The following is a 12,479-nucleotide window of genomic DNA, read 5'->3' as shown; positions in this document are numbered from 1 at the left end:
CTGCATTGTTTATCTGTCTGAAATGACGGCAGACCATCTTATTTTCTTTAGCAGTGGGGCTCTGGGGTTTTGTTTGTTTGTTTGGTTTGTTTTGCTTTGTTTTGAGAGGCGAAAACTTTGCTAAGCCCTTTGAGGCGGGGGAAGAGCCCGCACCTCCTACCCCAGGAGAGGTCTGCGGGGGACCCTGGGTCAGAGGCTCTGGCCGTCTGGACCCTCCTCAGAATCATGTTTCTGGCTGCCTCAAGTAAAACACACGGGCTGAGAGAGCTCTGTGGAAATCTAGTTAGCAAAACATCCAAACAGGTGTGCGGCACCGGAGTCTTTGTCTTCTTCGTTAACACCCTAGGTAACAGCATTCTGCAAAAGCTCTAGTAAGCTTTTCCCTGTGGAACGAACGCACCTCCAGGTACGGGCCGCGACTGTGGCAGGAGAGCCAAGACACAGACTGTTACTTGGGACGACCGCGCAGGCGCTCCCCTCTGCGGAGTTCTGTTGTCTCCGTTCACTGCAGAAGGACCTACTGCCTGTCAGTCACAAGTTCAAGAACTGAGGCTGGAACATTAGTCCCCATCTGGGCTCATGGACCCCCCGAGTTCTGTGGCCTCCAAGCTAGGAAGCTGCCCTGGGTGCTCTGCTTTCCAGACCCACCCAGCCAGCTCTCCTGAGCAGTCTGCAACCCGGCTCGCCTCCCCCCTAGCGGGACAGAGGGCGGGTGTGCCTGTCCCCGCCGCCCCTGCGTCCTTTCTCACCTCCTGGCCGGTCTCCTCGCCTCCACTCTCGCCCCACTCCATCCACGCCACGGCCAGAGCCCTCGCCCCCAAATGCACACTTGACCATAGCCCCTCTGCTCCAGATTCCGGATGCCTGCCGGTCGCCTTCAGGGGAAAATCTGAAGATCACGACAAAGCACCAGGACCCTCCCTCAGCCAGCAATCCGGCCTTCTCTCTCGATTCTCTTGCTCTCTCTCCTCTGCCTTCCCATCATTCTGAACAACTCGGAGTTTCCAGAATATGCCACCCCACTAGGCCTCTCTGCCCATGCTGTTCCCTCTATCCGGAATGCCTTCCCCACGCTGTCCATGAGGGAAACTCTTATGTTTTCTTCCAAGTGTCAGCTCAAAGGGAAGCTTCCCCACCCCCATCCCCCATCCCCCGCCCTGGGCCCGGTACACAGAGGTCAACCCACTGTTTTCTAATTGTTGGATGAGCCTGTCTCTCACAAGACTGCAAACTTCAGGAGGGTGACGACGCAGCCGTTTTTCCTTTGACTCCCCCAAACCTACAGTGCCTGGTCCTTTAGGCCTTCACCTAATATTGCTTGAGTAAATCACTCCAAGATAGAAGGAGGGAAAAAAAGAACAAATAGGTCCAGAATAGTCCATGGTTCGATAGCTAGGAAGGTGTGAGCGGGACCCCAAACGGACAGCACGCCACGAGGCTCAGCCTCTTGTTCTTTGCTTTCCTTTCCTGTGATGGTTACATTTCCACGTCCCAAGAGTGCCAAGTCGCGCGCGTTTTGATCAGTGCACTGTGCTGTGATCTCTTGAATTCTGCTCGCGATCTTGGAGGGGTCCCTCTGTTAGACGCACACACTTCAATCAGGGGGAGATGATCTCCCTGACCAAAGGCTCACCGGTTCAGTCTCATTAAACGGAGGGTTCTTCCAATGCGTGAAGAATGGGATTAGACTTATAGAAATTCAATTTACATTTGGCTTTTTAGGAACAGGTATCTTCCACAGCCAAGCCACCACTATACCCGTCAGGCCGCCGGAAGTTTTGGCTCCTAGGCGGCTTTTACTCCCTCGGGCACATTCCCTGCTTAACCCCTCCTGACCTGGATCTGTTGAAACAACTCCGGGCACCTGGCCACGTAATCCAGTGGCCTTTTCTTGGAGTCGTCTGTCTCCACCTCCCTGAGTCTCATCACAAGGCTGGCCAACCCATACCTAAAGCCCTCAAAATGCCCGGCTCTGGGGCTTTTCTGCACCATGTCCGCCCACCCCCACGCTAGTCCCTGAGCTCCCAGAAGCGTTGGTTCCCTTGGCTTCCACATGAATGTCTCAGAGGCACATAAACTAAAGCAGATGAGTGATGGGCCTGCCTCCCCCAAAGGGCCCCCCCCTTCCTATCCCTATGGAAGACATCATCATCCACTCATTCTCATAAGACACCGCTCTCTGCCTTGACCCGCAAATACCATCCATCACCGGCCGTAAGATGTTCAGCTCCCGAATGTGTCTCCAGCCAATCCACCTCTCTCTCCTGCACATGGGAAACGCCACCAAAGCGGCAACTGTCTCTTTCTAAAACCCCAGTCCTTACGATTAGCCCAGCACCTGGCACGCGATAGATTTTCCATAACCACCAAAGGCGTGAATAAGTGAGCAGATAAATCCTATTTTACGGACCGTAACACGGAGGCTCAGAGAACGGAAGTGACTGGTGTAAGGTCACCCAGCTGGAGGGCGAGGGGGCGGGGCACAGCCCAGCCTCCGCTCCAAGGCAGCTCCGGCACCCACAGTCCACTCCGCCCGAGCCCAGGGTTGGGCTCCACTGCCTGAGGCCCTCCCCCTTACCTGACAGCACCGTGAAGACAGCTGCGAAGGCGTTGAGCTTGAGCCCGTCGATGACATTGCTGGAGTGAAAGAGCTCGAGACACATGAGGCTGAAGCCAACCACCAGCAGGAGGATATAGAGCACCTCGGAGACCACTGACAGCCACAGGACCCCTGCACGACAGGGTCAGAGCGGCCGTGAGAGGAGGGACCCAGCAGGGCGGCCCCACCGGGCGTACCTCCCCCCCCCCACGCCCATCGGTGGGAGAACCCAGACTCTGGGGTGCGTCCTGATGACACAGAGGATCACGGCCAGGTCCCCAGAACTGGCTCAGGCGCCCCAGCCCGAGTCATGGGGAGCCTGAGGTGCTCGGGGGGACGCTTCCTAGTGCGGGACCCCTTCTGACAGGAGGGAGGAGCCTCCGTCCTGCAGCTGAACAGGGTCCCTTTCCTCATCTGCTGGGTGACGGCTCCAGGCGGGAGCTGTGTGATGGCCCGGAAGGCACCTGCCTTAGGACGAAGCGGACACGGTCGTTTCCGAGCTGAGTGCCGGGCAGGTGACATCACCGGGCCAATCCCCAGCCCCCAGGGCTTCCCAGTGGCTAAACTGGTCAGGGCGGTGTTCTCTGTCGCCTGCAGCTACGGGCAGGCTCCATTTTCATTGACCTTACTCCACTTTTTTCTAGAATTTACTAGAGCTCCTGCCATACCTTCAACCTCGCGGCCGTCCTGGAAGCAGCCATGTTCTAGAGGGAGGGGCTTGTGACCCGGAAGAGCAACTCTGGTGAGAGTGTAAGCCTTATGACAGCGCCTGGTTCCAGCTGTTCCTGAAGGCCCACGGCCCCTCTGCCCTTCCCGTGGTTTGGCTCCTCAAGTGTTTGTTTTCCCTGAGCTAGCACAGCTCCCTTTTCTCCCCAACTTTTCCATTTTGGGTTGCCATCATATGCCACCTAGTGTAGGGGGCATATTCTGTTTCTTACACACACACACACACACACACACACACACCCCGTCTCCCCGCTCCCGCCCCGACCACCACCACAAGACTTCCCTTTGGAGTGTCCCTTCCCTCCTCTCCGTCTGTGTAGCTCAGTTGCAGCTGACACATCCTGGCTCCACTTTCGGGGACATGATTCCTATCCAGTCCATCGGAGCTTCAGGACCCCCCTGACTCTAGTCATTGGTTCCGGAATGAACCTCTCTATAACCTCTCTTCTTCGCCTACAAAACAAGGATAATAATAACACCTATTTCATAGTGTTGTCGTGCTGTGAGGATTCCATTAGACAGCAACGTGAAGAGCTTGTTCTTAGCATCTAGTGACAGCTCAATTTGTGCGATATTATTGTTGTTGTGTGGGAGGAACACGTCCCCACCGTGCCCCAGGAAATGGAGCCCCGGGGGCGCTTGAGTGAGGTCAAGGGTCAAGCAAGAGAAATGCAATTGTGGGAGCAGATAAGATTTCTGAGAAAAAGGATGGGTGAAGAAAATGTAACACATCCGGGGACTTCCTTTCCAAGCCACACGAATCACTGTTAGAACAAGGCTCAAGCTTTAGAGAAGGGACTAGGGACCAGGCCTGACCAGCCAGAGACGGACGTATGACCCAAGTCAGTTCAATGAGAGTCAGTCGCCGGACTTTCACTGGAACTATTGGCAAAAAAAATTCCTTTCTTTCTACTAGGTTTGAGCCTGGGACGGGGTAAGAATGCAGCTGACAGAGTCACCAAAGGGCAAGGGATTTCCTAAATGCAGAGCCAGTGCCAAGGAAGGCAGCGCTGTGGGCGGGGGAGATAGTGTCCCATGACGTCGTTTGAGCCCCTGGATCCAGCCGTGCCTGAAGCTCCCAGTCATTTGTTCTTTCTATCACATGAACCATTTAAGTCCTTGTCTTTGCCTAAGCCGGTCTGAGGTGGAATTCCTATCCCTTACAACAAAGAGTCTCTTCTCCAAACCTGTCAAACATGTCCCTCCTACCTCTCTGCCTTTATAAAATTGTTCCTTCTACTGGAAACGTACTAGGGACATCTAATATATACTATTTAGTGAATGAAGGCAATGGACAGAAATTTCTTAGTCCTTATCTGCTCCCTGATGAAGAATCCAGATTCTGAAACACCCACTATCATTCCTAGCACAACAGGCTTTCAGAGCTGTGGAGAAATTCTTTCTATTTTTTTTTTTTTTTTTTGGCTACAAAAATATCACATCTCCTGGGCAATCCCTTGGATTTCTGTAAGAGAATAATGTGCTCTTGGCAGCCTGGCTGTTGTTGAAACACCCCCTGGCAAGGCACACTTATAGCCTCTGAGGCCCCTCTCTGGCCCAAGGCCCACCAAGGCAGGAGATGCGGGGCGAGCTGAGCCACACCAGGAGGGCGGCAGCGCCCACGGAGGCCTGGCCTCCCTCCCAGCAGCCTTGGCCCCTAGCTGCCGTTGCCCTGGTGGCAAGTGGAGGCCGCCCCTCACCACTGTGCTGCTTCCTGACTCAGCACCTCCCCCAGAAAGTCCCTATTCCCCACCCCCGGGGGGTGGTGCTCTTGCCCCTGCCCACATGGGCTGAGGGCCAGGCCTCCATCCCTCCCCCTGCCCCCTCCCCTCACAGCGGCATGCAGCTCTGCTCTTACAGATGCGCTGAGAGTTGGGATGGGGTGTCAGAGGCCGAGATGCCCAGAAAATCAGTAAGTTAGCTGTGGGGAAACAGGCACCAGTCTCTCTGATGCCTGGTTAGGCTTACTCAGGGTTCTTATTCTCTCCAGATTGATTTCCCTGTCCTGCCTCCCCCAATTCCCTTACCGCTCTCCGCTGGGGCATTTCCTTTGTACAAGACTGACATGTAAATCCTCATCTCAGAGTCTGCTTCTAAAGGAGGCTGACCTTGGGCACCAGCATTCACCTGTTAACCTCCCCACGCCCATACGACCTAAGTGAGGCGGCACCCGCTTTACAGAGGAACAAATTCTGATCAGAGGGACTAAGCAACGATACTGCACAGCTAGGAAGCGGTACCGCCTGGGTTCGAACCCAGGCTTCTCCGACTCCAGGAGCCACACTGAAATCACATCATTCTCCACCCTGAGGTGGGTCAGAGGGGCCCCGCCTGGGTTGGAGGGCACAGGGCTCCCTGGCCACAGCTCTCATCTCCACGGTCTCTGGCATTCTAGATAATTCCTGAACCAGGATTCCCGCAAGAGGGTGGCCACCCAGTGGGATGGGGGAAGGGTAGACTCTAGTCCTCCCCGATCCCAGCAGATGTCGGGGTGAGGAGGGTGAGGGGTAGGAGGTCACAAGGAAGAGCAGACAGGTCTTGAGATGCCGGAAGCCAGGCTGTGGAAGGTGCGCTTGACCCATGAGGCTTAGGCAGTGAGGTCCTCAGGGTCTTAGCAAGGGAAGGCCCCCCGGCAGGAGGCTCTGGAAGGCTGCAGGGGTGGGGCGAGCGGCTGCAGGTGGGCTGCCCCGCAACGGCAGGAGGGGAGGACAAGCGGGGAGCCCGGGAACTTCCGAGGCAGGGGCTTGGGGGGACTCTGACCACGAAGGTGGTGACAAAGGAACACGGAGGAGACCAGAGTGGGGCCACGTGCCCTGCTGGAGCAACTGAGGCAGATGGTGAACGTTATTCATGGAGAATGAGGTGATGCTCAGGCAAAAAGACAACGAGGGTCCACAGGAGTTGCAGGACCTCCAAAGGGCTGTCCGGGACGTAGCCGGAACCCGGGCAGAAAGGTGCGGGCATTGGCCAGACGTGGGCGCTCACGACGTCTCGGAGCAAAGGGTGGGAGACAGATCCACAGGAACATCGGTACTCAGGGAGGGGGGCCGGGGCCAAGGCTGTGAAGACCACTGGGTGGGTGACCCACCCGCGTCTGTGCACACTGCCCCCTGCTGGCACATGGACTCCTTGCACCCCTGTGCTTACCCCAGTCCCCCAGAGCCCACCCCCTACCTTCACCCACATTCAGGGCAGGCTGGACTCCACCCCCCCCCCCCAGAGGCAGCCCCCAACCAGCACCTGATGTGAACTGCTCAGTACCCCAAGTGGGTAACACTGGGCCGGTCGGGGGGGCATCCACATATCTGAGCTGCCCACCAGGGAACCGTGTCTCCCCACAACACGAAATTGTCTGAGTCAAAAAGTGAAGAAGCTACTCAGTTCTCTGTTATTTTTAAAATTCTTATCACCTCAATCAAAAGAGTCCCTCTTTGGTGCTAATGGGTCCTTAACACCTTTCTACCACCTGTCAATTGTTTCAAGTCCGGGAAAGGGCTCAGGATCTCCAGCAGCTCCTAGGCAGACTTGAAGGACATTTAGACAATTTCCTTCGGGGCTGGCGAGTCTCCATCAGCCCCATCCTCTCCTGCTCTTCCCACTGCTCTCAGCTCCTCTCTGACCTGCTCTGTGCCCCAGGGGCCCTGACTCCTAGGACTGTACCCCCCAGGCCGCCCCACCCTCTGGATGAACAATGAAGGGCACCAGCTAGAAATGGGGGGTGGGTGGGGAAGAAAGTCAGTGTTTCTCTGCCCTGCTCCCTGTCTTGTTCCCCTTCTCTGGCAGAGACTTCATTTTCTTACTTTGACCACAGCTCCCGAGGGTTGTGGGAGCCAAGCAGCTGCGGCTTGGCTGTTCCCACCCTTTTTCCTGCCCACCCAAGGCTGGTAACGGCTCCCCTCTGCTGCCAGCCTTCGGGGCCCTCAAATTCTCTTAGCCCTTCCCATTCCTCTATAAGGACTTTTTCATCAAAGCGCCTTCATTGGGAGCATTTGGGGGATTCTGTTTCCTGCTGGGACCCTCCCCAGCACGTCGTGGTTTTTGGCAAGGGATCCAATTAGAGCAGCGATCCGAGCCAGTGGTCTCAGTGTGGGCCCCAACCCGCAGCCGCACGTGGGAAGAAGTGATGCTAATTCTTGGGCCCCGGGACCCATCTGTGTTGTAACGAGCTCTCCCGGCGATGCTGACGAGCTCAAACACGAGCACCACTGATCAAAAGCTCCCTTTTTAGCGTAGGTATAAGAAAGTGAGTCAACTTCGGGGGCGCCTGGACCGCTCCGTCAGCTAAGCATCCATCTCTGGATTTCCACTCAGGCCATGAGCTCAGCGTCCTGGGAGGGAGCCCCGGGGCGGACTCCGTGCCGGGCTTGGAGTCCGGCTTGAGATCCTCCTCTCCCTCTGCCCTCCGTTCCTGCCCCTCCCACCCCGTTTAAAAAAAAAAAAAAAGTGAGTCAACCTCAGAAATTGAGTCCATGCTAGATGGGGGATGGGGGATGCTGGCACCTGGCAAACACAGAGAAGCAGGAACTTGAATAAGGAAACTTCGGGAATCACCGTATAGGGCATGGCTGCCCATCCTTCGTGTTACCGAGGCACGCACGTGTGAATGAAGGACACCCCTGGCCTGGATGACAGGGTCTTGCCTTGGTGATGCCCAGAAAGTCTCCGTAATCCCTGGGATGATTGTTTCGCCTCTCTGAAACTTGGCATGAATGCCTCGATTTGCAGCTGAGAAGTGGTGACCTCCCGGGGCACGAGAAATGAAATGGCTTCTCATCAGGTACGGGGCCGTGGGGTGACAGCTGATCCTGTTAGCCGCACTTCTTGCCTTTTTAAAAAACAGCTTCACGACACCAACTCTGACCCTCCATGGATGGAACTGATGGGTTTGCAGGAACAATTTCCCTCCCGTCCCCAGTCCCTCCCGAGCCAAGACGGTTCCCAGGGCCAGTGTAGCCGAGTGGGAGATCACTGGGTGGGAACCAGGTCTCGGATGTATGACCTTGGCCGGGGACCTTCTCCTTCTATCCCTTGGTTTCCTTGTTTGAGAAATGGGCATAATAGATTTGTCCTGAGCGTTTGATGAGACAATATCTATAAATCACACCAGCCTGACACTTGGGAAGTATTCGAGAAAGCTCCATGTTACTGTTACTTCCTAATGAGTATGATTATGAGCAATTAGAATAATTATAAGTGGCCGTGGGGCACAGGTATGAAGAGCACAGAGCTGGGCCGGGTCACCTCGGTGGATGCCCGGCTCTGCCAGGCACGAGCTGGGAGATGGAGCAAGCGATGTGCTCCCAATGGATATGTTTTCTCGCTTGGAAACTGGGGCTAGATATCATACCCACTTTGCGGGCGGTGTGAGGACACAGCGAGTTAATTGATGAGCAACGTGCTTAGGGCAGTGCCTGGTGGACAGCAGGTTAGTTATATAAGCATGAATGGTTACTATTATTGTTTATGTTGTTATTCCCATGGGACATGGCCAAGGGGTGGGCAGCCTGGCCAAGTCCTTCTCAGCCTCTGGACAAATAAAACCCATCTGGGGTGCAGAGGGGGACTGTTGCAAAATCTGGTGAAATCCCAAGGCAGGGCGGCATTTCAGGATAAAACATTTCCCCCCTCCCCCAAATCCATCAGTTGAATATGTCAAATCAATAAATCGTGGTGCTGTGGCTGCTCTGGCTGTGGGCTCAGAGACACGCCCCCTGAAACCCAGCATGTTAAATCATGTAAATGACGTGGGCCAGGACCTCCGGGGCTGCAAATGGCTTCATGACAGCTGCTATTTGCGCAGTCAATACTGAGAGAACTCAGGGACCTGCAGGGAGGGGCTCCGGGGCCCACTCAGCCCTGAGCCCTCCAACTGCAGATGAGACGTTAGCCCAGAGAGGAGTAGGATGTGCCCACCTCCCGAAACCGACTGAAGGTAGATTGGGGTGGGGGCGGCCGTCCACCGCCCAGGCTGCTTAATATTGCAAGGCTGGGGAGCAGGGTAGCCCTCTGAGAGGCACAGGGATTGAGGTGGGGACAGGTGGAGGGGAGGAGCCGCAGCAAGGCGGGTGGCTGGTGGTCGCACCACGTGTCAGCAGCCCTGAGTTCCAGCTGACGCTGCGGGACCTCTGCAAGGTCCCTGAGCCTCTGTGGGCCTCAGTTTCCCTCCCAGTAAAACAAGCGGGTTCTCAAAGAAGCTGCCAACAGGCCGAATCCTGCCCACAAAAATGTCTTGTTTGGCCCACACAGTATTTTAAAAATATCTGAATTCATTATCAACATTTAAAAATAGGAGACTTCACATGCAATTTGATCCAGGTTTCTGGATTCGTGTGCAAAACGGGTGCACGCACAATTCGGGACCCTCGTCCCCGTAGGATGATGATTGTGGGGCCCAGCGGGGGCTGCTCCCCTCAAACACAGCACGTACTTCTGGGTCACTACAGACCCTGCATGGTCCCCTGCACCCTTGCATGGCCCGTCTGACTCTCGTGAGTCCGTGAATCAACAGCCCCCTGTTATGAAGATGGCAAAAGCGATTTCTATCCCTGACTCTCCACGGCAAAGTACACTTTAAGAGTCTGTACGGCCCTCGCTGATGCCTCCATGTAGGAGCGAGACACCCGGCAAGCCCTCAGTCGTCAAGCTTGCTCAGGGACAGGGAAGGTTCCAGCAAATACCACGCCGCCACCCCCCCAACCCAGGAGGGTGCCAAATTGCGAAAAAGAGTTAGATTAAAAGGAAAGACAATTCAGCTCTAAAAATATGCCCACATTGAGATAATGGAGCCAGAACACGGATCTAAGAGCTCTTCCGGAGGGTCCGCCTGCCCACCCCGGCCCCACGACCTTTGTGAGAAGGCCCAAGAAGGCTGGTGAGTTGCCAGTGTCATGGCGCCGGGAATCTTCTTGCACTGAGTCAGACAGAACCTTTTAGGCTTGGACCGGAGGTCCCTGTGGCGAGCCTCGGTGGCCGCTCTTGTAGGATGTGCCAAAACGTCGGGTAACAGAGGGCTTGGGATGAGAATGCCATTCAAATGCCAACCAGCGTCAGGAAGCAAGGAGCCTGGGCGTGACTGTTCGCCACACCGCGATCTTTTCTAGAGTCCTTCTCTAGAGCCTCTCAACTCAAAGCGGGTCTGCACACCACCAGCAGCTATAGCCCCCGGGGGAGCCTGTGAGAAATGCAGATCCTCAGTCCCCACCCAGACCTACTGACTCAAGGTCTGCATTTTCACCAGGTCCGCAGCTGATCCAGACGTATGGTCAAGTGTGAGGAACACTGCTCTAGCCGACAAAGTTCAAATGCTGATTCCCTTGACACGTGGGTCCTGAGCAGCCCTGCACACCTCCAACCCTCAGTACGGCTGCTTGCTGAGCATTCCACGCCCTCCCGAGCCTCAGGCTTGGCCTCAGGCCCTGAAGTGTTGTCCTCTCCGGGGTCGTCAAAGATCTCCACATCCTCGATTCCAGAACATGCAAGTATATTACCTTACACAGCAGAAGGGACTTCGCGGATGTGATCATGATCTTGAGATGGGGACGTCGTCCTGGATTATTTAGATGGGCCCCATGTAATCACGAACATTCTTAAAAGAGGGAGGCCAGAGGGCCAGAGCAGAAGATGGGACAGCAGAAGCAGAGGTTGGAGTGATACGGGGTTAGACACGAGCCAAGGAAAGCGAGCAGCCTCCGGAGGCTGGAAAAGGTGAGGGAACGGTTCTCATCTGGAGCCTTCAGAAAGCAACACACGCCTTAGCCTCCTAAGGCTCATTTCGGAACTCTGACCCCTAGAACTATAAGATAATAAATCCATGCCATTTTAACTCGGTGGGTTTGTGTTAATGTGTTACAGCAGCCATGAGAATCTAATATACCTTCTTTCTTCAGAGAAGGTCACCTCCTCCAAGAAGCCTCACCCCGGCCCCTCACTGCAGCCCCCAGACTGACCTCAGCAAAGAAGGCAGCCTCTCCACCCTTTCCAGCAGATCCTGTCCTCAGGTGGAGTGAGCCTGGACTTGGGGACAAAGAGGTCTGAATTTGAACTTGGATCTCTATCCAAACCTCTCTGAGCCTCAATGTCTTTGGCCATAAAATAAAATCAATGCTATGAAACTTACACGTCTTCTGGACAAGTTAAATGAGATCACGGCTGCAAACATTGCCCCCACCAACCACCCACCCCCGGTCTGGCTCCTGGCACATCACAAGTCCTCAGCAAACGTTGGTGTAGCAAGTTGACACTCCAGGACCGCAGAAATGAGTCCTTCTCCTCCGAGCTCACACGTGGACAAACCAGTCGATCACCGGAACGGGATCTGACAAGGCCTTATGGCCCCCAGAGTTCTGCAAGGCTCTAGTCCCCAACAATTTAGAAATGACTCTAGCAGACATGCCCTTTAGAAACTGCTCTGTTGGAATCCGGGACCAGTCACTGAGCATTTGAGATGTGTCATGGTGACCTTGGCCGTCAGCGTCAGACTGCAATGAGTTTTCTTCCTCTTTAGCGTCCAGAAGTGGGTCTTGGAAATAAACTCGGACCCACACAGGCTGGGGCCTGGGGAGCGTAGCGGGAAAAGCTGAGAAGACTGAGATTGAGTTCTGGTCCCCAACCCCACACTGCCCCCTACCCCCACCATCGTCTTGACCAAGTGCTCTCACCTCTCTGGGCCTCTCTATCTCCCCAGATGGGGCTGCTGTGCAGGCAAAGGAAATAGAATAGGGGAGGTCAGAGGCTGTGAACTGGCCCCAAGACAAGTTTCTGAAATTTGTTGTTGTTGTTCTGTTTTCTGGGTTTTTCGTTGCCTCTCTTTCTCTGTCTGTCAGCCTCTCCGTGTGTGTGTCTCTCTCTTCCTCTCTTGGTATATGTGGTATTTTTAAAATTTTGAACCATGGGGCGCCTGGGTGGCTCAGTGGGTAAAGCCGCTGCCTTCGGCTCAGGTCATGATCTCAGGGTCCTGGGATCGAGTCCCGCATCGGGCTCTCTGCTCAGCAGGGAGCCTGCTTCCTTCTCTCTCTCTCTGCCTGCCTCTCAGTGTACTTGTAATTTCTCTCTGTCAAATAAATAAATAAAATCTTTAAAAAAAAAAAAAAAAAAAAAATAAAATTTTGAACCAGATGCCAACATTTAAAAATGGGAAAACCGCATGAGAATCTAG

The 12,479-nt window shown here is 54.8% G+C and overlaps 1 protein-coding gene across 4 annotated transcripts in view; it reads right to left on the bottom strand.

Moving 5' to 3' along the window:
- Positions 1-12,479, bottom strand: part of GSG1L (GSG1 like) — a 193,081-nt gene that overhangs the window by 70,046 nt on the left and 110,556 nt on the right. For all 4 annotated transcript variants that reach the window (XM_059154916.1, XM_059154914.1, XM_059154917.1 and 1 more), the window contains exon 3: positions 2,579-2,731. In XM_059154916.1, the coding sequence (XP_059010899.1) occupies positions 2,579-2,731 (153 nt within the window). The remainder of the gene's footprint in view (positions 1-2,578; positions 2,732-12,479) is intronic.

Source organism: Mustela lutreola, chromosome 17, assembly GCF_030435805.1.
Source record: "Mustela lutreola isolate mMusLut2 chromosome 17, mMusLut2.pri, whole genome shotgun sequence".
Taxonomy (NCBI): domain Eukaryota; kingdom Metazoa; phylum Chordata; class Mammalia; order Carnivora; family Mustelidae; genus Mustela; species Mustela lutreola.
This window is presented reverse-complemented; position numbering and strand designations above follow the sequence as displayed.